At 39.9% G+C, this 26,597-nt stretch overlaps 1 protein-coding gene across 3 annotated transcripts in view; it reads left to right on the forward strand.

Moving 5' to 3' along the window:
* Positions 1-452: 452 nt before the first annotated feature.
* POPDC2 (popeye domain cAMP effector 2) overlaps positions 453-26,597 on the forward strand; it is a 30,949-nt gene continuing 4,804 nt past the window's right edge. The window contains exons 1-3 of one of the 3 annotated variants that reach the window (XM_088147520.1): positions 453-6,937; positions 19,340-19,448; positions 23,030-23,496. In XM_088147520.1, the coding sequence (XP_088003646.1) occupies positions 6,447-6,937; positions 19,340-19,448; positions 23,030-23,496 (1,067 nt within the window). In that variant the 5' untranslated portion in view covers positions 453-6,446. Of the gene's footprint in view, positions 6,938-19,339; positions 19,449-23,029; positions 23,531-26,597 lie in introns of all 3 variants that reach the window. The other 2 variants (XM_007435289.4, XM_007435290.4) reach the window with 2 other exon arrangements.

A 26,597-nucleotide genomic window follows, 5' to 3' on the forward strand; every position in this document is an offset into this window, starting at 1 on the left:
CGTAACGCCTGAACCGTCTGGTCCTTGGTTCACGCCCATCGACCACCGCTCGGATGGAGGGCGCCCGGCCCTGGCCGCTGCCCCGTCGCTCCCGGGCGGCTCCGACTGCCCTTCCGCGAGCCTGGGTTCCTCGCGCTCCAGCTGACCCACGGATTCCTCGTCGCTGGTCATGCCTGTATTGAGAAAGAAAACGCTCCTCGGTGGTACCAGGTAGCGCTGACGGTGAGTCCTGGCTTTATGTGAGATTTGCCCCGTTCAACAGAGAAACTCTCGTGACACGTGTGGTTCACAAAGAAGGTTTACTCATGCGTAACGTAGTAGTCACAAGCAAAGCCAGGACTGGCTTGGTACAATTGCATCACTTGTTATATTCCCCCCTTCCCGCGCTTTTTCCCGCCTCGTGATCGCGTTGCAGCTGTGGACTATTGGGCCCCCCAATGTCCCCCTTGATTGTTCATGATGGCAGGGTCGGTCAGAGTCCCCCCTCCGGCTGGGTTGGTCCCTCCCTGCTACGTGCAGACCCGCGGGTTCTGTGCTGCGTTGCGATCTTGTTTCGCTGCCCTGCGGCCCCGTTCCTTGCTTGCTCGCGCCGTTATCAGTTCATAGTTAAAAGCTTCCGCTGTGGTTTTCCTGTTTAGCTGGCCGCAGGTGGCTCGTTAATTAGCGGCGCTTTCGGTTCCTCTTTTCCCCGCTAGCTACCGCCGGTGGATTCCGCGTGGTCTGGTTGCAAGCTTCCCTGCAGCCCCGTGCTTCCCTGAAGCCTCGTGCTGACCGAACCTGACAGTCAAGCCAGTGTTTCTGACTATTTCTGAAGACTCAGACTCTTGAAGCAGTGTCATTGCTGCCCAGCCCACAAGAACAGCACTATGCTGGAGAGCAGGGAGGTGGAGGAGTGCTTATGTGTGTGGGGACTAGATGGTTACTTGGGAGCAGGTTTGCTAGTCCTAAATGGTCTGAGTAATCTGGCTTTTCTAAGTGGTGCTGACTGCGGTGGTATTTCAAGCTCTACCTGAGTGCAGTATAGCGTTGGAACTACATATATTCTAGCCCTAATCAAGTATCCTGTGCTGTATCTTCAAGTCATGTTAACCTCATTAGAAATCTCTACTTTTTGCCTGGAACATAATGTTATCAGGTGCCTGGTACATGCTCATTGGGATAGCTCCTTGGTGGCATCATTATGGATGCCACCTTAATAGGGGGAATTCTATTCAAGGGAAATAGGATGGCCAGCATATATTTTTCTGCATATATGCAAAATTGCACTATTACAATATTACCCATTACTCTTTTTGGGTAAGTGATACACACAACACAGAAAAATAAGAAATTGTAAGCCAAAGAAAAAACATAACTAAAACTGTTGTTATGATCCATTGAATCAATCCTGACTCCTGGTGACTATATAAGCAAATCCGTGCAGTTTTCTTTGCAACATTTTAGAAGCAGTTTGCCAATACTTTCTTCTCAGGATTGAGAGAGAGTGACTAGCCCAGTGTCACCCAGCTGCCTTTCGTGCCTAAGACAGAACTTGTGGTCTCCTGGCTTCTAATCCAGTACCTTTAATCCCCATGCCAAACTGGTCCTCTAACCAAACTAGCTTACATTAAAACATTTCCTATACATCTCAGTATCTTTCTATCCATGGAAGTCATCCTTACTTCCCTCAGGTTCATTCGCTGATTTGTATACTACTTTCTATTCTGACCTCTGTCTTTTTGAAGATCTATTAACTCCATGAAGCCACAACTTTCTCAGTCTTCCCCTTCCCCTCAAGGCATTCATTCCATCATACAGGCAGTCCCCAGTTTAAGAACAAGTTCCATTCCCAAGGTCTGTCCTTAAGGGATAAGGGTGACTCTGATCTTAGCCACCAACAATTCATGATCTGAACTGCAATCGGCACCTGGATATGTCTTGACATTGCGGACTGAACTGGTCCATTGATGGCTGCATAGAACATAGTCGATCTGATTACGGTGCAGTTTATTTGGTGAGGTCCAAGTATATAAGCAGCGCTTGTCCTGTTTGAACAAGGTATTCATGATTCAAAATAGATTTTCATGGCAAAATTGTACCAAACAATCGCCTGCATCATTCCTCTTCCCAAGTCCAAAGCTGTCAGTAATGCCTGTTTCTGCTTGGCTGCCAAGTTTTGCATTAAAATCACCCAGTATGTAAACAATGTCTTTTTTGGGCATTTGCTTCAAAGTTTTTTCAATGCTGGCATAGAAACCCTCTATTTCAAGCTCCGTTGCATCAGTTGTTGTGGTATAGACTTGGACAACTGTGATTTTGAGGGGCTTGGCACAGTTTCGGATGGTCATAATGAGATTGTTTACCATTGAGAAGCTTTCTGCTGCTTGGGCAAGTTTTTTGCTTGTGATAAATGCCACTCCATTCATATCCCTGGTGTCATGTTCCGAGTAATAGATAGTGAATTCCTCAGAGTAGAAATAGCCGTTGTCTATCCAGTGTAGTTCACTGATGCCAAGAAGGTCGATTTTCAAGCTGCCATCTCGCATTTGATGATATCCAATTTACCCTGGCTCATTCTTTGGACATTCCACATTGCTCTCCAATGTGTCTTCGGGCAGCACAGACCCTTGCTTTCACTGATGGCTGCATCAGCAGCTGGGATTCCTGCTGGATACAAATAATACATCAGAAGAATGACTTGGAAAGCTTTCTTATCTTGGATTTACAAAAGAGATGTGTTAAGCTAGTGAAGTTCCTGAGTGGAGACAAAGAGAAAAGGATAAGAAATCAACTTGTGGGACATTATTTGAAGGGATTAAAGATCAAGCTTTTTAAAAGTAAACAGAAGGAATATAAAGTGGATTTATTCAACCAGGTTAAAACATAAACATGGTTTCTGGTAGCAATGAATGGATTATATTTTTTTAACTAGGACTGAATGACGAGGCTTTAAAGACTTGTTTATAGACAACAGATAAGATGGGGAGAGGTTTCTTTTCCTTTATTTCTCAGAGAAAGTGATAAGTTGGAATACAAAATGGATTTATTTAATTAAGGTGAAAATATATATGTTATTATTTCTGGTAGCTCTTAATGGACTTTTGCTGATTAGGACTGAATGATGAGTTTTTACAATTTGTTTATTGATAAGAGATGAGATATGGGAAGAAGAGATTTTTTAAAAATTTAAATATTACAGAAGTTATTAAGTTACTGAAGTTGTTTATATTTGTCTGGAGAGAGGGGGGAGTAATTTCTTTATATATCTTTTTCTGTTTTTCATAGAATCATAGAATTTCATAGGGTTGGAAGGGACCTTAGAGGTCTTCTAGTCCAAACCCCTGCCCAAGGCAGGAGTCCTCATACCATCTCGGACAAATGGTTGTCCAATCTTTTCTTGAAAACCTCCAGTGATAGAGCACCCACAACTCTGGGAGGCAAGCTGTTCCACTGCTTAATAGTTCTCACTGTCAGGAAATTCCTCCTTATTCCCAGGTTGGATCTCCTTCTGACGAGCTACCACCCATTGCTTCTTGACCTACTCTCAGGTGCTATAGAGAATAAATCGATGCCCTCTTCCCTGTGGCAGCCCTTCAAGTATTGGAAGACTGCTATTATGTCTCCCCTCAGTCTTCTCTTCATTAAGCTAAACATACCTAGTTCCTTTAGCTGTTCTTCATAGGATTTAGCTTCCAGACCCCTTAATCTTTGTTTCTCTTCTCTGCATTCTGCACTCTCTGCACTTTTTAAATTATTCTCTTTCCTTTTTCCATTCTCCCTGCTGCCCTGCTGGCCTTGCTGCCTTGTGCTCCGCTGTCCCTGCTGTCCTACCAACCTTGCTTCTCTCCACTCCACTTGCCCTGCTGGCTTGTAGTCATTTGCTCCACTCACCCGTTCGCCCTGCTGGCTTTGCCGCCCTGTGCTCTGCTCATCCTGCCATCCTTCACTCCGCTCATCCTGCCACCCTGCTGGCCTGCATCTTCTGAACAACAAGTTTGAAAAATTACAAGGTGACTGATCCTTTATTCCAGAATAAAGGAAAAAATTAATTAAGAATTTAAAGAATACAAAGCAAACAGCAAAAATCTAGATAAGAATGTAATCTTATCAAATTTAATCCAAGAACATTTGAAATGAAGTAAGGGACCAGACAAATTTGAAATATAGGTAGTTCTCAACCTACGACCATTTGTTCAGCAGCCATTCAAAGTTACGACAGTGCTGAACTAATGGTCCTCAGAGTTCTGGCTGTTCCCCCCCCCCCAGTCACATAATTGTGATCTGGGCGCTTCAGAACTGGTTCACACTTACAACTGAGTGCAGTGCCTCGTGACCACATGATCGCCATTTGCAATCTTCCCTGCCTGTTTCCTCAGAGCGTCAATGGGGAAGCCAGCAGGGAAGGTTGCAAGTTGCTGGGTTAAGTCTCCCCCACCCTCAAACCCTCCCCCAGCCCCTCTGCATTTGTCCTGTGCTGGCCACTTGCGGACCCCTGCTCACCCTCCCCAACCCACATTGCACACCCTCCCCACCCCCTGTGCCTCTCATGTACCCCTGCACACTGTCCCCGGTCCACACCTTTAGCCCACCCTCTTACACCCCCCCAACCCTCTGCACCCTCACACACCGCCTCACTCCCTCCCCCACCCGGCAGCAGCCACTTACCTGCCTGCCAGCCTGGCATTTGCAACTTCCAGTTTGAAAGTAACAACATAATATGTATTCTGATGAAACGTGCTTATGACCCCTCAGTGGGATTGATAAAGAGGATACACTACTAGGACAAACATGGAAAGTTTAATGGATTTAAAATCCTCCCAAGTACTGATGAGTTTTTGGTCAAAACCATGCCATCCAGTAACAGCAGTGGGTACAACACCACTCTTTTTAGTTTTTTTCCCTCAACACAAATTGCAATTTCTTATAAATCACAGTTTAAGTGAACTGGTAAGTAGAAAGTTAGCATAAGTGGAATAGTTGAAACACATGAGTGTGACACACAAAAGCCAGTCATCTTATTCACTACACTGGAAAAAGAGTACATCAATGCCATCCCAAAACAAGTATCACAAAGTTCTGATAATTAAACAACAATGACAAAACGAAAACTTTCCACTGAGTATGCAGGAGATTTGACAAAGTTTACTTGGTTTAGGATTGGGGAGAATTGCTCTTACTGTACTGTGCCAGTGTGCTTCAACCACAATTACTAATATGTTTGTTTGGATCAATCCCTTTAGGATTAGAGAGACAAGGATGCATGTTGGAGAGTGAAGAAATAAAGAATATGGTATAAACTATGCAAGAAGAAGTACATTGCACAAACTTTGTCCTTATTTCTGGTCCTACTTTGACAGGAATAGATTCAAAGTATTCCACAAATTGGCAGGAAAGGAATACAAAGTATTCCACAAATCAAGGGAGGCAGCAATTCTAGAAAGTACCATAAAGACTATATTTTCTTTTTATGAGCTGTGATATTTATCCAAATAGAAGACAGCCCTGAATGTAAGGCGCACCAATTCAAATGGGAAATTGGACAGCAACATCTTATCTGCTTCCTTTAATGTATCCTCAACTAATTGAAGTTAACCCTCTCATTTTAATAGTAAATTATTTGAGGTGGGAGAAACCAGCCTTTATTTCAGAAAAGGAACCTTCCTTGCTGATTCTGATTTTCTGCTGATATATTCTTAAATATCCTAGCTGTCTGCACTTTCTGTACTATTGTATACCCTATACAGTAATGAAAATACTTATTCAAATCCTTTTTGTTCTTAATTTATTGCTATTAGTTGTCTGTAATAATGAAGTACTCCTCCTCCTCCTCCTCCTCCTCAGTGTAAAAAAATACTCTGGTGATAAAGAGTGTTTGAGAACAAACTGAAAACTCTGACTGGTATTCACAAACAATACTCTGTAATCTAATTCTCTGAGTTATGTTAAGTGGCAAATGTCAGGCTGGTCTCTCTTCCCCTTGTAGCCTTTGCTACTTGGATTTCAATTCCAAACATGGTTATCTATGTAGTCTCTCTCTCTTCTTACCATGCCTCAGTGCTATACATTCCAAATTAAACACTCGTGCCCTCTGCTTGTCTTCCCCGCCCTTTTAGCCCTCCCTGCTGCTCTTTCACTGTGTCTATTTTAATTTATCTCAAGGCTGGGGAGAGAACAAGCTACAAACACTCTTAGCGACTGTGATTTCCCCCCCTCTCCCCCCCCAGTTCTCAAAAGGCACTTTCAGGATAGAATTTCTCATGCTTCTACGAGCTCATCAACAAGGTCTTAGATCCCATCAAGAACGTTGGGTATTGCAGTTTGTGGAAAAGAATTGCAGGAGCTGTTTGGTGCAAATACATAATTTCAGAAATGTTTCTCTAAAATCTCGGTAGAAATATAGGTGTAGGAATTGGTTTCTGTGTATTTCAGTGATTTCAGAACAAGTCAGGTGTTAAAGTTAAGGGAAAATGAGTGAAGAAAACACCTTTTTGGATCGGATAATTTTTCATCCTCTTTTGTGTGAGAACTGGAAATATATTATGGAAGGAGCAGCCTATCACCTCGCTAGTGTCTTCTTTCTCCTTGGCTATATGGGAGGTAGTGGAACTTTTGGTGCCATCTATATTTTTGGGTTCTTGTCCATTGGCTTTCTTTGCTCTACTGTATGGGGCTGGCTCAACGCTTGTGGATTAGACATTGTCATTTGGAATGTGCTTTTATTTCTGATCTGCTTGTTTCAGTTAGCACACTTAATTTACCAACTCCGTAAAGACACTTTTTCTGAAGAATTTGGTCTCCTGTACAAACAAATTTGTCAGCCTTTGCAAGTGCCTCTCCAGACTTACAAAGAAATTGTCAAGTGCTGTGAAGAACAGGTCTTGCCTTTGGCCAAAGATCAAACCTATGCGGTGCAGGGCAAGACATCAATAGATCGTCTGTCCTTCTTGCTCTCTGGCAGGTAAGTCTCTCTTCCTTCTGATAATATTCCTTGTGATAGTTGTGCTTTTGAACACTACTGAGTGGTTTCAAAGGATAGAGAGGCATAGGAGCTGCATGCTTTGCCTCTTTCTCAGGGGTACACCATGGAAGAAAGAACCCACTTTTTCACCTCACTCTGCATCTAAGGAGTTGCATGATAGGGTATGTGATCATTATCTCTGATGTTTGCATTTTTACGTGGGTGAAATGGGGGGGGTCATATGAGGAATCATCTGATCACATAACTCATCATTTTCAGTATACAGTCCAGAAACAAAGTTTAAGTGAAGTGAAGGCCTTCAGCCCTCTTACCTTTAAAATATGAAAATGAAACCATATAGAGAGGGTGGACAGTGGAGAAATGAAAGCTAATGGGCTTAAGTCCCCAGTACTTCTCTGTTGCAAATTGGCTCCTCCAGATTTAGGAAGATTAGCATATTGTGAGACATGGGGAGGGGGTGGGGGCAGAACATGGATCTCCATCTACTGATAGATACTGGGGTGATTTGCAGTAAATTCTCAGTTACTTAACGATAACAGCAAGAATTTTGTCTTTACCCTAAATTGTTGAATGAAAAAAGTTTGGCATATTCAAAAGGATTTGCTTGTTTGTTTGTTAGAAAGACTATGAGCTGTATTTTCAGGAGCTCAAACAAATTCCTGGGCTCAGAATTCTTTAATTCTATTTCCTGCACCTGTCTCCAGATGGTAGTAGATCCAGGCTCCTAATAAAAAACAAAGTAGATCCTCCTGCTCTGAAGTCTGTTCACTCCGATCTACAATCTTTGAAATTGATTTTATGTTACTAGAAGAAACTGTTCATAAATGGCAGGCTTTTTAAAAAGTGTTAAAAGTAATAGGTTTTACAGAATCATATTATTTAATGAGACGTTTCTGAAGTAAATAGTGAGGAATTGACCCATATTAAATGCATGTCTGCACCTCTAACTCTCTGCTGCCACAGAATATTGCACATTATAAAAGATACACCTTTTAAAATATTTTATATCACTTATATGACTACTGCCTGTGGAATTATTAATTACTCAATTACTCTTTCCTGGATATTTGAAGGTATATGGCTTCTAGAGAAGTTCTTATTTTAGACCTTATTATATTTGCAAACATCTAGTTGTAATTATCCAGTATATAAATAAGACCAACTCCAAAGTAAGTCAAAAGGAGAAAATGTATTTGGTAGCGGAAGACAGACAAATGTCTGCAATAGAAATGCAGGGATTTGGGAATCTGATGCTTAGTGAAGTTTCCTTGCTAATAAATTTACTGATAGAGTCAAGAGTCTCACTGGCAAAGAAAAATGAAAAGCAGAGCCAGAAACTTATTTTTTAAAGCAATTCATTTTTATTAAAGACAAAGCGTACACAAGATTGTACAGAGCAACAACAGATAATCCATTAATTTATAGTAACTATTTAAAACCACAAAACAATATTTGCAATATAGGATTATTCTGGTTGAGGCAATAAGTTATATTTCCCAACTTTTCTTACACACTTCCAGTATTAACATTTTACTTTTGTGATTTTTCACATGTTCTACAAATACCTTCCACATCTCTTTGAAAAAGAGTTACCAACCCCATATATCTAAAGTGATACCCTCAAATCTCTTTGAAGATCTGGCAGTCACTCTTCCTGCTATTGATGCAGCCTTTTTTTTTTTGTCTGTGCTCAGTCATTGCTGACCCTGCAGTGTCTGCTTGGACAAGTCCTTGCAGTTTTCAAGGCAATTGTTTTTCGGAAGTGGTTTGCCAGAGCCTCCTTCCTAGAGCAGAGCCCAGCTGGCGAGTGCAGGAGGCGGGGTTTCCGTTGCTTCGCGCCCTTTTCGGGCGCGCGTGGTTTTTCGCGCTTACCGGCAACTGCTCCCGACTTTTTGCAAGGTGCCGCCAGCATTTTTCCTCCCACCGGAGTGAGAGTACCAATTTGTCTACTCATGTGAGTTTTCGAACTGTTGGGTTGACAGGAACTGGGGAGGAAACAGGAGCTCACCCTGTTTAACGCGAAGGCTGGACTCGAACCGCTGAAGCATCGACCATTTCTGGCTGGCAACTTTCAGCGTCATTAATTATTTTAATTAATTATTTAATTTAATTTAATTTAGTTATTGAATTTTCTCCCTCCCTCCCTCCCTCCCTTCTCATATGGAACTTTTGATCCATCAAGAAACCCAGCTCCTTTTTGCATGCACTGCTCCTGCTCAGTATGGTCCCCTGCTCCCCCTCCTAAAAATCACACTTTCCATTTTTCCTGCCAAAATGTATGACTTTGCATTTCTTCCTTGTCATTTGCATCTTTGCGTCTCCCTTACAAGATGCATTTCATCTTGTCAGTTTCTACCTGTTGCTCCAGCTTGTAAAGATCTTGAATATTGAATATTGACACTGTTCTCTAAGGTGTCTGTGTTGTCCACAGATTTGATAATCTCATTTTCTCATTTTCTAACCCCTCATCAGAGCCATCTATAAATATGTTGAATAGTGCAGGGCCTAGAACTCAACACTTCCCTTCAGCTTAATGCAAGGCCATTGATACTCACTCTTTGGGTATGATTACTCAGTCATCTGAGAGTAGCATAGTTGAGCCCACTTTTGCTATCTTTATTAGGATCACATAAAATGTTGAATGCTTTGCTGGTATCAAGGTCCATTCTTCCACTGTATTCCCACAGTCAAATGAACTGATCACTCTGTTTAAAAAAGATCAGGTTGGTTTAACATGCCTTGTTCTTGATATCCCCATGTTGGGTCCTGTTAGGCAATGTGTTGTTTTGTAAATACAGGTAGTCCCCGGGTTAAGAACGCCTGGGTACAGACGACCCATAGCAAAATTCAAGTTAAAGACACAATGATTTGAGTTAGATACATGATGGTTTGGGTTCATTACACAATACTACTTGTACCAGCTTACATACAAATTCAACTTAAGGACAGACCTTGGGAAAGGAACTCATACTCAGGAACAAAATGCTTAATAATCTGTTCCAGTTTTGTCCAGTATAAACATCAAGTTGACCTGTCTGTAGTTACGCTGGTTTTCTTTCCATTTTTGAAGACAGGAACGCTTGCCTTTCTCCAATCTCCCTAACACAACACTACACTACACTACATGATTTTTAGATATCAAAGAAAGGGGCTCTGAAATGACACCCACAGCCTCTTTCAAGCCTCTTGGATATCATTAGCCTGGGCTGAAGGCTTTGGGCTCATCCAAAGAGCCTCAAGGAGTTGATTTCCTCCTATTCTCAAGCACATCAGTCTCAAAACAGCCGCCATTTGCTGAACCTCCAGATTGAGGCCAGCAGAGCTGATGCCCTGATGCAAGGCTAGCCTTTGTTGCCACTGCCGTTCCAGGAGGCAGGGCTGGTGCTCCAGAGGCGTTCCAGCTGTGGGCAGATGTTCTGCTCCCCACTGAAAGAGGGCTTGTGACCCAACATACCAGCAGACCAAAGAGTTTCCTACTCAGAAGATTTTAGTAGCTGAGGGGCTTGATAAGCAAAGTGCAGTATCAGTCACAAAGGCATTTAGAAGAGTATCTTTTTCTTGCATTTCTACCTTTTAATTCCTTATTTCCTGCATTTATTAATAATGGCTCTAAATAAAAATAAATAAAAAGGAGACAGGAATGGAGGGAGCTTTGTTTTGTCCCTGGAAATATTTAAATTATGTCCAATTCAGGCCACAGTTTCATAGAACTGTCAACAGCTTTACAAGTACCAAATATACAAAATTGATGTAAATTCATTTGGTCTGGTGATTTAGTTAACATTTTTAATGGGTTCTTTTGTCTCACTTTGTGTATTTGGCCTGTTGCTTTCCTCTTTTAAGTTCGATTGTATAGAGGTTATATTAATACTTTTTAACTAAAGCCTACTTTTAGCTTGATCCACGTGTTTGGATACATATAGATCAGGATAAAAATTTGAAGTTCTTCTGCAATGAACTTTGACTTATTTAAATCCTTTCCATCATACAGTATTCCTTCAAATCTTTTAATGTCTTATTACACTGACATACATACATACATACATACTAGCACACACTAGCATACTGAGAGCCAGTTTGGTGTAGTGGTGTCAGTGCTGGTCCAGAAACCAGGAGACTGGGAGTTCTAGGCCTCCCTTAAGCACAAAAGCCGGCTGGGTGACTTTGGGCCAGTCATGCTATCTCAGCCCAACCCACCTCACAGGGTTGTTGTGGGGAAAATAGGACGCAGGAGAATTAGGTACGTTTGCCACCTTGACGGTGCGATAAAAATCTAATACTATTACTATATTCATAATGCTTTAGTTATGTAATAATTTTATCATTGTAACAATTAAATCCCATAGTTCTAGTCCTCTAGTCCATCAATTATATTTTATGTTTTCAAAGAGCCTTTTTTTAAAAAAAAATAATTCACTGGCTTCCCTTTCTAATTTATCTACATATCCTTTTTGCTTTTCCTAAGATATCTAAGAAGTTTAATCCATGCACCTTGCATTCCAGCTTTAAAAGCCTCTGAGTGTATCAGGAGTGATACGCAATCATCAGGATACTCTATTAAACAGTTGTTTAATATCTCATTCAAATATTTGAGACAAATCTGGTTTAAAAATAATGTAGGATTTAACTTCTGCTGGTGTAAATTAGTTTTCTTAATTGAGATAGATAAGGTAATAGAAAATGTGGTATTAATTAGACCAATTGAAATTTTGGTAAGATTTTGAACAAGTGTTGCAGATATCAAAATATAACTAGTTTGAGAGACGTTATTGTACATTTTGGAAAAAAGTTGATAGTGTTGTCAACCATATGTTGAATTATCCAGATATCACCTAAATCACACACAGATATTAAACTTTCAATATTTCTCTTAATATATTTCATTATTCTGTTTAAAAGCTGGGGTGGGGGAAGGATATGCTATCCTTGAATTCCAGTTCATATTCCCTTCCAACAGATCCTGTTGAAAACCTACTAATTTTTTTGAAAAATGTTTTCTGGAGAAAATAATTTTATGCATTTGTTTTCACATCTATCAAATCAAATCTTTATTATGGTCAGAGACCAGCATAATGAGGGTGGGGTACAGTCAGTTAAAAAACATAGAAAATACATCAGAGTCTAAATAATAAAAAGTTAAAAGATATAAAATAGAAAGTATCTGTCTAAAAGGAATCTTAAAGGAGGGATAGGAGCACTAGAAGGGTGTAGGGGAGCATAAAGTTTAGCATATGGCAGACAATATCAAATTACAGAGTACTCTAGTATGATGAACTAGATGCTCATTTAAACTTAAGGCACAGGTCATCATCTGACAAATTTTAAGCACTGCTGTGCAGAATCTGGCAACATTATATGTTTTAGCAGGGTTGGTATCTGAAAGCAGCAGGGAGGTGTAGAATTGTCCTGTGTGCTCTGCGTATTTGTGCAGTAATGGTGAAATGAGGTTAGTAGGAATGTCTGTAATACAGGCACTGGAGAAGCATATGCTCTGTTGTTTCTGTGTGTCCAGAGTCACAGGGGCATTGTCTCTCCAGGTAAGGGATCTTCCTGTATCGGCCTTCAAGGGCAGCTGAGGGGAGGGGTATTTGCATCTATTGTCACATTGTGTGAGATATAAATATGATAAGTAAACAAATAAAATAAATACTGCATATAGTGATTAGTTCTTATTTTCTATTAAACTTTCTATAAAAATATATCTCCTTTTTTATCTTTTTAATTTGTGAAATTTGAAAATCTATACTCGATATATTTTTTATATTCTTTTCCGAACCACCAATCCTTTAAAAATTGGCAGCTGTTCATTAACTATGTACTTCTTCATGAAGATAATATCTGAAAAGTTTTCATATTCTTTAAATAAGGCTTCAAGCTATCTTTATCCCTTAATATTGACTCCAAATGTCCAAATAAAGCTAAAATTATTTTATTTGTATTTGTATTTATAACTCTATTTTTAATAACTTATTTTATAATAACTTCCTTTTTTCATTGTTGTAGTAGAACAAAGTGCTTAAGGAGGAGGCAGGCTAGGTACAACTCTACTAAGAATTAGGAGTAATAATGGATATAACTCTTGGAGTTATTTATAGTAAAAAAAAAAATCCTTATATTTCCAACATTCAGCAAAAGAGGTAAATCAGGTCAGTATAGCTCAGTAAAGTGGTTTGCAGGATCCAAACAGAACTCCCAGGGAGACTGAAAGTCTGCATTTACCATGAAGTGGGCTGCCTTTCAAACCCAAATATTAGGGAAATGGGATCAATCTATTAAACCTTTAGAAGAAAAGTCTTTTGATAAGCAAAACATTAGGGAAACAACAAAAAGTCTGTCAGGTGTTAGATACAGTATATGCAAACATTGGAAGTTAAACTTATGGATTTGTAGATGGAAAACAAACATTAGAGACAAAATGACACAATATGAGAACAGATTGAGACTTTGAATTTAAATGGGAGAGACTTTGTGGAACAGCAAAATGAAATTCTTTCTTAAATATTGTTAACAGGGTTAAACAATGATGCTACATGTGGAATTTTTAGAGGAAGACATTGAAATAATACCCGGACAGATGCTGTGGCATTCGCTTCCTCCCTCCTCGAGGCAATAAATCCTTGACTGATTTATTACCAAGAATGATGGAGAAGGTGATGGCAGCTTGATAAAAACAAACAGATCTCCCTTACAAAAATAGTAAGGGTATGATTCTTCAGAACAGGCACTCTGAGGAGAAGAAGGAAGGGATTCCAGGATTACATGACAATTCTGCCCAGGCCCAGATCAGCTACTGTGAAAAGCTCATTATCTGTAACAGAGCCAAATTTGTATAGTTTTCACATGCTCTAGCAACAATATCTTAAAAATAGAACTTGAAATTTCCACACATAGTGGGTGCAGACCTGTAAGATGAAGATCAGGTTGAAATAACTTCACAAAAGTACAGTAACTTGCACAAAACCAGCTAAGAAAACTTGAAACTTTCATAGATTATCAAAAAAAGAAGAGCATATCCAGCATCTGCATTCATGGCTGAATCTAGGTACTTTTAATAGGTATATATACCCATTCCAACAATGGACTTTTGATACCTGAACTGGGGGAAGGAGAGAAAAAAAAGTAGGAGAATTCTTTGTTGTTCCAAATCAGGAGACTTGTTTTAAAGACCATACTGCCAGATCATTCTCAGTACAATTCTCACAAAATGGGGTGTGCCTTGATTATGAATCATTATTCAGGAATCAGCCCAGGTTTTAGGACAAAAATAAATACAAAATCTAAAAGATTGAGAAGAGCCATGATCCGGTATTTTGAAATGAGGAAAAAATAGGTTTTTTTGTTTTTTCAGGAAGGGATAGCAGATATGACAGAACACAGCTTTTTAAAAAGCCCTAAGGGCAGTTAAGGAATTCAGTTAGAAGTAGAACAATGTGGCATTAAGTAAATCTCATTGTGGTTCAAATTGGTCAGATGCTTCTGTTCCCCTCTGTTGTTGGAACATGAGTGTTTTCCAGAATGTCTTCCGTGTCCTGTGGCAGTGGCTTTGGGAGCATATTTGGTTAGCTTGTGAGAGCTATGGCTGCCTGGCTTGCCCTTGGACCGTGGCAGTGTGGAAGCATGGCTTGGTGGCCGGGTGGCTTGTCCTGTGGTTGTAGCAGGCATGGCTGGAGGGCTTCTCTGTGGTTTTGATTAATGTTGGTAGTTTGTTCTGACATCTTTTTAAAAAGTAAAGGGCAATTCTCATTCTCATAATTACCATTAACATTTTTGTTAATGGTAATTAACAAAATGTAACATTAACATAATAACCACTTAACATTTTTTTCTTTGCAAACTGTATGTATATATGTATGGTGATTACAGTTCTTTACTTTTAATCATCTATTTCTCAACTGACAGCTTTGCTAAGGCATTGAGTCTCTTCTGTCATGGTGTTCCTTAGAAAAAAACGTTATCCTTTTCAGAGTGGCAATATCCTTTCTGATACTGTGAAAGAGGTAACAAGGATTCTCAACATTGTTACAATTGCTCCAAAGTTTCTTTGGTCCTGTTTTGTTGCTTTCTATTGAACAAATATTTCAAGACAACAAGAACTGCAGAGCTGGGAATGAAAATAAACTGAAAGCAAATGGTGAAAAGAAAACCACCACCATCTTGCTCAAGTCATCTTCCTCACTGCTTCGCTAATCCTTGCTCGAGTCAGATTCCTGGGCTCCTTCTCTTGATCTCTCTTTATTTGGGACATACAATTTATATGGTCCCCAAGCTTGTTTTATGAGCCCCTGGTTACCATCAATTTTTAGCATATGAATAATCCTTATTATGGTCATTGACCAGCAAATTCAACAGAACCTTGTCTAAAGAAAGCAGTAAAAATGCCTAAAATCTAAAGCATTTCTAAAACATCAGTAAGAGCGCATAATACAATTTACTATGACATAGTGAGTACAAGGGACAAGATGCCAAACATAAAGCCTAAGTAATAGAAACAAAATAATTAATAAAAACACTTTAAACATGCAATACTGAAGTTCTACCTGTTAAGCTATTAAGTGAATGTCTAAATATGTATTTATATCAGTATACATATACTGTATATGAGTGGAAGCATATATTGTAGTGACAAATAATATATAATAATAATAATTTATCAAACTGGTATGCTGCCTGAATCGTATATTAATAGAACCAAGTAAAGCCATTTCCTGCATAGAGCACTGATAACTGAGACTCTTCTGGTGGTGTTTAGGTTCTGATCTGAAAGCAAGGAGCAGATGAGTTTGTTTTCAGGGCAAAAGGGACTTATGTTGACAGGTGGAGATACAAGGATGGAGCATGAATTACTGTAAAAAGGACATTGAAGGGACATGAGGGCCGCAGCTTCCTCCAGAGCACAGGGACAAGTTCATTCTACAAAAAGGGTTGTGTCTTCCCCACAGTATTGCAAAGGGCAAGACACTGAAATGGGCTGCCAGTTTCAGGTCCTAATATACCCTGCTCTACTTGAACCACTATATCAAGCACCCGCTGCTGCATTGCAGTTCTTGTTTTTGGAAACCCCAGAGAAACCACACTGATATAAGTCATGCTAGAGTGAGAGTTATCAAGAAGGATCATGGTAGCTAGGGAATTACTAGAAAAGTGAAGTTTAAGCCAGAAATACAGCTGGCCTAAACGGGCCCTGAAAACTAAGGGAATCAATCCAGTTTCTGAGTTAAATGCTGCATTTGAAATGTAGAAGGGTACTCAGAATAGCCCTTTTAAGAATTTGGACTGTGTTGTGTCTTGTATTGTGTAACATTTGGGGAGAGATTTAGCTTTAAAGCCCCTTATGGCAGTGAGCATATTCTTGCCTTCTCTGGTGTGAAAGAAACTGAGTATAGCCTTAGTACTACTATTATTAGCCTTCTTGGAAATAGATCTAATTTGTTCACCCCAAATTCTAGAGTGTTGAAACACTATGCATAAGATATTTAAAAATTAAAACTTGGCCTCTAGTATTATTCTTTATCTGCCATATCTCAGTCCCTTTTTAGGAGTGTGTACTGTACAACTTAATTGGCTGCCAGTACAGCCAAATGAAATAGAGGCAGCCCTGGGCAACGGGAGAGTTCAGATGAAGTCATAAGAGCAGGAACACTCAAGATGAGGATTTCCAGCAAGAAAGAAGTACCTTGGCAGCCCTTTTTTCTCACTTCAGATAAGGGCAGAAAAGGGAGGTTCCTGGCCACAACTTCTTTATCTTTATTTTTCTCCCCTCCTTACAGTACTTCCACTTCCTCCACAAGGGTGGGAGTTGTCTTGTCACAGCTTCCCATATATTGTTCTAAGAGTGGAGGAAAAAGAAGGAAATCAAATGGCTATTGGGTGGCACACTGTTCCTCTGTTCCTATTCTGTCCTTTGAGTTAGATATCCTGCCATCATAGCTGGAGCTGACAGCCAGCTACCACACCTACCATCTACCACAAGATTGCACCACAGGAAGACAAGGACACAGCTTCTTCATCTGCTGGAGTGCCAAGGGACTGCTTTGCACACACACAGCGCACCAAGGGAAGAGACAGCACAGGTTCTTTTCCTGCCTGATGGGTCAGAATAGGGAGGAGGACTCCAAACAGCCATGATATCTGATGGGATTGAGGAGAGCCAGGCTGCTGATAGAGGCAGGCCTCTTATGAAGTCAAAGTCTTGTCTAGCTCACAGATGAAAGTGACTAAGCAGTCACTTGGATAAAATGAAAGGCAACCCTCCCACCCTGTGGAGGCTTCTAGAGAAAAGGCATAATAGTGGACATTGCAATACCTGGAGACAGCAGAATAGAAGAGAAAGAACTGGAGAACTGGAGAAAATCACAAAATATAAAGACCTGCAGATAGAAGTAGAATGATTATGGCAAAAGAAAGCAAAGGTATTACCAATAGTAATAGGTGCCTTAGGTGTAATCCCAAAACATCTGGAGCACCACTTGAACACCATCGCCATTGACATAATCACCATCAGTCAATTGCAAAAGGCAGTTTTACTTGGAGCAGCTTATATCCTGTGACAATACCTTTAACACCATCAAACATTCAACACATCAACACATCTGCCTATCCCAGGTCCTTGGGAAGGACTCGATAGGTGGATAAAAATGTCCAATCCAGTGTAAACATCTGGATGACTGCAAGACCAACACAGGCAGAAGAAGGAAGAAGGAGAAGAAGAAGAAGAAGAAGAAGAAGAAGAAGAAGAAGAAGAAGAAGAGGGGGAGGGGGAGGGGGAGGGCCTCAGAGGCCAATATTTTTCAGCATCTCAGAGCGTGTAAAGAGCACAATTCATGAGATAGTAGTGCAGTAGGATAGCACTGTTGGGACTTAGAAAAAAAATGTGAAAAAAACCTCAGAAAGTGGTTTATGGGAAATGTGTGATTATGGACAGTTAGCCAAATGTGGTAGCCACTGGCATCATCCTTTCTTGATCATTCTTACAGGGTTGAGCAATTCTGGATAAAGTTACTGAATAAAAATGTATTCTAATATTCTCTGTGCTGGCTGAGAACTTTGCCTGGTTTTACCCTTGTTGATAGCTTTTGTATAAATAAGTGATGTCTAAATATCACTTTAGACAATTTATTTACCCCTTACTCTTGACGATAATGTTTTAAAATTAATCTAGCAATACTGGATGGTCTTCTGGAACTGGTTTGTCATTGTGATGAAATTCAGAAAATCTTTACCAGGTATGTATGTCATCTAAATTAAAGCATATTGTTCAAAATTTATTCTGTTGAGGGAAACAAGAGACCAATCAGCCTGAATGCAAAATATGGTGCTCTTTAAAATTCCTAGAGCAATTCAAGAGCCAAATGCACTCTTGAAAATTCATGTTTTTTTCCTGGAAGCATCTAATAGTACAATGCTTACTAAAACCCAAAGGTAAACTAGTCCTCTGTTTTGGCAGCATTATATGATTCACATGTATGTTCTCAGCAACAACGAAGAAAAGAAGCTCCGCAACAGAAAGACGTCAAGGTCATGATCCAGCCTGGAAGGTGGGAATGCTCTCTCAGGAATGGTCATGGTGACCTACGAGCCAAGGAACTTGCCTCATCTATTCTAAGATCTCTTCTCAGATGGGGAATGTCTCTTGATTGGTGGGACAAGATTATAGACTGTCACAGACCCTTTGCTTTTCTCCATCACACACAAAATGGGTAGATGCCTACAGGGCTGAGTGAAATGGCCACCCTTGATGGGAGAGGGGAACTCTGAAAAAGTCCTAACTGTTGTAAGGCAGGAATAGGGGCAGGATAGTTGACACTTGGGGATATCATTACTTTGACAAAAAGTGTCCCCCTTGTTCTGTTGTAAACACATGCTTCTGAACAAGGGCAAAACGAGACAGGGAAGGGAGTTGCCGCATCAAACTTTGCCCTTGCAGTTAGTAGGAAGGGTCATTGTTTAAATGCCCTGGTTAAAGCAGCTGACCCTTCCTGCGATATGCCTGCTTCTTCTAGGGGCACGTTAACGAGTGGCAGTTTGCGTGCCGAGCATGAAGCCTGACTTTTGCTTCCTTCTTCCAGACTGCTACTCTAATTGCACCTGCCTGCCTTTGTCTGTCTTTGTGTCACATACTGTATATTGTGGAGAACAATCTGCTATTATCGTCTAACGGTTATTTTTTAAAAGTGTCACTCCTTTGCCACAGATACTACTGTCTAAAACAACTTCATTCCATATGGTAGTGCTGTTTGTACCTAAATGACCACCTGTTCCTGCATGGACCTTACCAAACATCTTTTTCTGAGTTAAATGTTCAGCAACTGGAGAAATGACCTTTGATGAACCGCCTTGGAAAGAAAAATAATTTCCTTGCCCCTCCTTTCTCTCTTTCTGCAGGGTTAAAGTAAGTCAGGATGGACAGTTTTTACATTATGTATTCCCATATCAATTCTTGGATTCCCCAGAATGGGAATCATTACGGCCTTCTGAAGAGGGAACATTTCAGGTAAAGTTCTTGCAAAATAGAATTTCCTTATGATTTCCTCCATCTCTGATTTTCTGTTGAGGAGCAAAGAGTGTGAACACCCAAGAAAGTGTTTGAGCAGTTCAGTTTGTTTACTGTGTCTTGGAATGTTTGCCTCCACTGCCTGTAGTATATACTAAGCTGCTCTTGAAAGAGGAGAAACTTTCCAAAAGCACTTGCTGAAAAATCTGCTTGCAGAGAAAAAACAGATGAAAATTCCACTAGGCATGCGTCAAACAAACCCTTACTGAAGAGATTAGATATTGGTGAGGCCCAGAATTAGGGTTCTAAATGGAGGTGTGCTGGGATCTTTTCCAGAAATTCTTTTAATCATTGCGACTCAGAAATTCAAAAAGAAGTTGCAGTAGTATAAACACAAAGGCAGCTCTGCTGATCATGAGAGGTGAAAACCAACCCTGATATTAAAGTAATATCTTTCTTCACCAGCTGAAAATCAACACATTGTAAAGAACTCCTAATTTGACAAGTTGTTTTTAGAAAGTATAGCGAAAAAGGAGAAAGGAAGATGTGACTGACATTCAAGCCAGATTTGTAACCAGTGACATTTTAGATGGCGTAATCCTTTCCCTCAAACAGACCTTCACAATGCTGCTGCTCATCAGCTTTGCTGTAAGTGCCGAGTGCTAATTTTTTACTCAGATTTGTCTGATTTGGCCTTTTGCACTGTTATATGAGATTCAGATCAGGATATTTTTTTCACCATTAAAATGCATATGGGGATAAAGAATGATCGTGGCTTGGCTGGCCATGCCGTCAGTACCATGCACGTGTGTCTGAACCAGCTCAGGGCTCAGTTATCTCCTGCTCCTACATTTTCACAAGTTGAAACACTTGACATGAGTCCTGAAAAGGTTTCCAGCATTGATTGTAAAGCATACTTTTTATAAACTGGGCAGGATAGATGATTTCCATAAATGAGCATATATATGGAATCATAGAATTCAAACAGGCAATCATCAAGTCCAACACTTTGCTCAGTGCAGGAATCAAAATGAAAACTCTCTAACAGATGATGGCTTGAACATAGCAAGCAAAGGGGAGCCTGCCACCTCTCTGGGTATTTGGTTCTACTATTAAATTGTTCTTGCCATTAGAAAGTTTCTCCTAAGGTGGAACTGTAAACTGCTTTCCTATAACTTAAGACTTTAATTCTGAGACATGCATTCTGGAATGAGAATGGTCTTAGCTTTTTTCTGTGTTGCACCTTTTCATTTTCTGGAACAGTGCTGTCAAATCCCCTCTCACCCACTTTTTCTCAAGGCTATCTATACTGGGTTTCTGCAATCTTTCTTCATATGTTCCTATCTTTGATTTCTTTTCCTTCCTTCCTTCCTCCCTCCCTCCCTCCCTCCCAAAACTGGAAACAGTACTAGACATGGGGTCTGGCAGTAGAATCTGTTGGTTCTTCCCATTCTGGTGATTTGGAAACTGTATTTCAGTTGATGTATCTTAAAGCTGCACTTGCCAGTTTAGCACCCATATCCTGCTGCTGACTTATATTCAGCTTCTGATCAACTACAATTTCATGATCCTTTTTACAACTACTATTTCCAGGCCAGGGAATCCCCATCTATACCTGCATGTTTGATTGCAATATCATCCACTCAAAGTAAAAACCCAAAACAAATATTTTTGTCATTATTTTAGTTTCACTGTCCAAATATTTATGTCATCAATTTATTCAACAATAGCCACATCTACTATTTCTGTTATTGGCAAATAATTTAATAATAGCCATTCTAATTGTTAGAATCCTTCCCCTGTTGTTGTTTGAAATGTTGCCTTGATCTGCCTTCAGGCAACAACAAATCCTGCCTGCACACATTTGCAGTGGTCTTCTAAAGCACAGGAAGAAGGAAAGAGCAACACAACATAGTAGTGCGAGTGCATCCACAGCAGGAAATAAGAAAGTGAAATGATGATGCAAAATGGCTTTCTTTTTTGCAAGTTTTCAGGAGAGAATATTTCATAATTTACTGGCAAGTCTTCAAATGGGCAAAGTGGGGCGAATAAGGTGTAATAGTTGATGGAGAAAGATGCTGTAGTTACTGCTGCAGTATATTGCTGAGTTTTGGCAGGAAACCTCAGCAAGTAAGGATAGAGGAAACCTGTCCAGACAGCAGCTCTAGCTTCTAATTCAGCCATGTGCTGAACTGGGATTGGAGGAGGCAATCCATAAGCCTAGGAAAGAAATACAGAGGACTTTTTGCAGTACTAGATATGAGCAAACGACTGGCAGAAAAACATAAATATGCTGTACAATTTCACATGATTGGCCTCAAAGGTATGTGTGTGCGTGGGAGTTCAGGCTATGTATGGCCTGTGGGCTGTGGGTTGCCTTGCTGTGTTTTAGAGTACCACCTGATGTATTTCCTTTATTGTAATACCATCCAGTCCACAATTAGCAACCTGCTTGCTAATTAGAATGCCATGGTATAAAGACTTTGTTGAAATCAAGATATATTATTGCAGCATTCCCACAATTTATTAAGGAAATAACCCAATCAAGAAATGAGGCAAATTTAGTTTGGCAAGACTTGCTCTTGATATATCTATGCTGGCTACCAGTAATGTCTGCATTGCTTTAAGAAGCTTACAGATGTACTCTTTATGAACTGCACTAGCATCTTCTCAGGTACTGATATCAAATTGGCAGCTCTGTACCTGTTTGGATCTACTTCTTCCCTTTTTTGAAGATATGGATAATATTGGTTTTTGTCCAGTCATCTAGCACTTCATCAGTTCTTCCACACTTGTCAACTGTAATATATAAAACTTCAGCCAGCCCATTATTCCTTCAGTATCTTTGTATGCAGTTTATCTGTCCATGGGGATTTTACACAATACATAATTCAACTGTGGAATTCACTACCATGAGATTGGTGCTGGCTACCAGTTTGGTGGCTTTAAAAAAGGGTTGGAGCAATACATGGAAGTCATGGGGATCAGTGGCTGTTAGCCTTGATGGTGGTGTGACTGCCTCTAAAGGCCATCTACTGGGAGACTAGTGGGCTTCCTTGTGCAGTTGATAGGCCACTGTGAGAAACTAGAAGGGCCAGGGGTCTGCCTAGCAGGGCACTGCTTATGTTCTTATTTATACTCATTCAAGTAAATAGATGCACCCTATCCATGTTTCTGTCAATCTCAAACTTCAATCCATTTTTCCTAATGTAACTGAGCTTTTTAAAAGTACAAATGTAAAAGTACATTTGCAAGCAAAACTTACACATTGTGTTCCAAACTATTCAATAAATACTTCAGCAATGTATTGTAAAATCTCACTTTCAAAGACAGTATGCACACAAATAAGCAATATTGTATTTATTTATTTATTTATTTATTTATTTATTTATTACTAAATTTGTATGCCGCCCATCTCCCCCCAACGGGTGACATTTTGAATTCCTTTCAAAATGTGGATTTCTTGTAAATTTCTTGTACTAAATGTCCAGTAAATCTCTTAACAGAATGTGAGGTAGCATAGTGCCTTTGTTACCCTTAAAAACAAATAACTGAACTTCTTTCTCTTCTTTCTTTGGTAGGTAACTTTGACAGCAGAGACTGACTCCTGTTTCATCTCTTGGCAAAGGAAAAAGCTTTATTTGCTTCTGGCTAAGGAGCGCTATATTGCACGTCTCTTCTCTGTCCTCCTTGGCTATGACATCTCAGAAAAGCTATATGCCTTGAATGAAAAGCTTTTTGCTAAGTTTGGCCTTCAATTTGACATCCGTCTGCCCAGCCTCTATCATGTCTTAGGACCTGCTTCAGACACAGAGGTGGAAAAGGAAGTAGCAGAGTATGAAGAGCCAGTAATGCCTATAGGTGATTCACCTGCAGTTGGCCCAACAGCTCCTGTGGTTCCTTGCACTGTGTCTCATTCTGCTCATCCTAGGAAATCTCGACCTGACAGTGACCTGTCTGGTGAGGACTCTACCAGTCTTGTATTGGAAGATTTTGCTGAGTTGACAGGGTCTTTTATGGACTATATGAGTGAAGGGGAGTATTTGAAGTGAGTAAACATGGGCACACATCAGCCTGAATAAGTAAGTATTCTTTGTGCCTTTAGAAAGAAACATATCTAGGTATGCTAGGAAAGGGTAACTGATGTGTCCTGCCTACTGATTGCCCCACCTTTCCTTAGAGTCTGCAGCATATCAACTCTTAGTTCATTTGCTCCAAAAAGGTCAGCATGACTTTGAGTCAGCATGACTTTGTCAAACTTGCTGTTTTTCATGAGGAGCTACCAGCTTCCTTAGTAGACTGTGAGAATGCTGGTGACATAATATATCTCGATTTTGGTAAGGTATTTAACAAAATACCCATGACACTCTGCTTAGCAAAAAAATGTGGGTTAAATGGTTTGAGAGTTAGTTCAATACACTATTAGCTCAAAAACTGAACTCAGATAATGCTCTTTAGCTATTTCTCATCAAACTAGAAAGAAGGTACTAATTGGAGTGCCACAGGGTTCAGTCCTGGGCATGTTACTCTTCAATATTTTTATTATTGATTTGGATAAAGAGGTGGAAAGAATGCTAATCACATTTATAGATGACACAAAATTGAATAATATTAGGCTTGTGTGAAGCAACTTAGATTTGCTACAGTGACATTATTCATGCTATAGAAGCAACAGTATTCACATTGTCAAAGCAAAGACCTGACTTGATTCACCTCAACAAAGCCATTCAGATAGCCACCAAATGCTTTGGACCAGTACTGATGTCAGCCTTCTCTTCCAGCACTGGCTGAAGTGCTCCAAGGCTCAGTGGCTTTAGGATTGCCTACAGCATGTGCTGAAGCTGCTCAGCCTGGAAGACCTTCAGTGTGCACTAAGAAGGCTCTGGGCTGATCACCTGTAGTGCATGTTGAGGGATTGCTCATAGTGCACATCAGAACAACTCAGTCTAGAGTACCTTTGGCTTGCAAGTGGTCTGGAGGAGACAAGTAGGATCTCCTCTATGGCTTGCTGGCAGAGAGGTCACTTGGATGACTTTGGTCCAATTACCACCTCATAGGATATGACTCAGTGAACACTGACTTGAATCCTGAGGAAAAGGGCAAGAGTCATATGATATAAATAAAAAAACAAACCTTGCTTCCTGAAGTAGAATATTCCACAATTTAAGTTCAGCACTGAGATCTCCCTTTCTCTTTTCCATGTGAACTGAGCCTGCATCAAAGTTGGGATATTTAAAAAAGGCTTCTCTGTTAGATCTTAAAATATGGATTAGTGGCATAAAAGCAGACAGCCTCTAATTTTCTTGCATCTATGCCTTTCTGGGCTTTAAATCCAGTTGTTTATGCCGAGGAACCCATTGATAATCAATGCAGGGACCATTTGGAACCATCCATGGTTGCCATGAAATCTTGGGGTATCCCCTCACCCATAAGACCATCCTAGGAAGGGGCAATAACAGATTTTGGGGTGAATCAATAGATTTACCATTCTCTCCTAGATGCTTGTCCTCAAGAAAGACTGAATTACACCAATCGTATCTTTCATTGGTGGCACCAAAACTATGGATCTTTTCTCTGACACATTTGTCATGTTTATCTCTGTCAGCTTTGATAGCTGTTTCAAAAAAATTGTTCGGACTGATTGATTATGTGCTGCATACTATGTTCTATTATTAATTGATGTTTTCATGAGGCTTAGATTTGGAGCTGAATGTTATTTAACTGATGTAATTTTAACTGCTCTCCCCCAGCTGCCAATTTGGAGTTACCTGGCTAAAATTCAGGAATTCAGAATCTAATTATTTAGTTGCTTGTTTTATTTTAAAGTCTTTTATATGCTGCATTTTAAAACAGCATTTTGCCATGGCTACACTTCGTAACAATAATTACTGTATTTTTCCGACTATAAGGCGATACTTTTTTCTAAAATCCTTACCCTAAAAATTGAAGGGCGTCTTATTCAAGGAAGTCAGCCGAGGAGAGAACCGCCCGGTTGCAAAATTGCCCATACTTTGTTTCTGCAAAGAGGCTTCCTCCTATTGCTAGCCTCCAATCACGAGTGAAATAGCAGGTCTCTGCAAACAGACTTCCTCCAATCACGAGCCTTATGTAACTGATGTCAGCTGATGCTGAACAAACCAATTAGAGGAAGGCTGTTTGCAGAGACAAGCTATCCGCAGTTTCACTCGTGGTTGAATGTAATCAGTTATGGAAAAGAGTGTGGAAATAGAGCTGCAGAGAGACGGTTTGGACCTCCTCCCACCGAGTGTATCAGGTAAATGTTAACTAATTACTAAATAAAAATGTGTTCTGCACTATCTTTAAAATACTGATTTTTAAATTTTGGGCTAGAAAAGTGGGGGGCGTCTTGTACATGGGGGCGTCTTATTGACGGAAAAATACGGTACTTTACAACTTAACAAAAATCTTGTTAAAATCCTGTGAATTCATGGGATTCATAACCCTATGATTCAGCTTAGGACATGAGAAAGGTTTTAGTAAGACATTCCCTTTAAAAATGGGATAGCCAAATATCAAAGAAGAGCATAAAACTAAAGTAATTTATTGCTCTAACTTAGCTAATTGCAAGTTATCTTGAAAAGCAGACAAACTTCACTTTAGCAAAGATGGTCTAAAAGAGAACATCTTGGTCTCCTGGTCAGATAAGTTTAGGCAAACTCACCTTAAGAATAAATTTTCAGAGATTCTTATTAATCTGAGATCAGCTTCTTGGTGGAGACTGACTGCCTTATCTGTTATACTCTCCATTTCTGATATTAAAAGGCTAGCACTAAATTTAAAAAGTCATTGAGAAGTTTAATCCATTTTCTTAATGTACTACTGTGGTCAATTCTAACTGGAAAACTATTGTATGGAAGAGTGTTGAAAAGAAGAAAAAGTGAGATCTCATCTGTTTGGTCTGATTTCCTGGAATGCAACCCATGTACCCTCAACAATATTGAGTTACATCAAAATGTTAGGGTTTGATTCAAACAAGGATATAATTCTACAGCTTTCCTCCTTGAGATGCCAGATTTATCTTTTTTCCTGCATATTCATGTCTAGTGTTGAGAAACTTAAATAAATAATTCCCTTTCTGGAAGAAAGCAATAACAAACCACTTCTGTATGGATACTAAGAAAAGAACAC

The sequence above is a fragment of the Python bivittatus genome, unplaced genomic scaffold (genome assembly GCF_059951505.1).
Source record: "Python bivittatus isolate LINGU-HERP-01145 unplaced genomic scaffold, Pbiv_v1 ctg000520_np1212, whole genome shotgun sequence".
In the NCBI taxonomy this organism is placed as follows: domain Eukaryota; kingdom Metazoa; phylum Chordata; class Lepidosauria; order Squamata; family Pythonidae; genus Python; species Python bivittatus.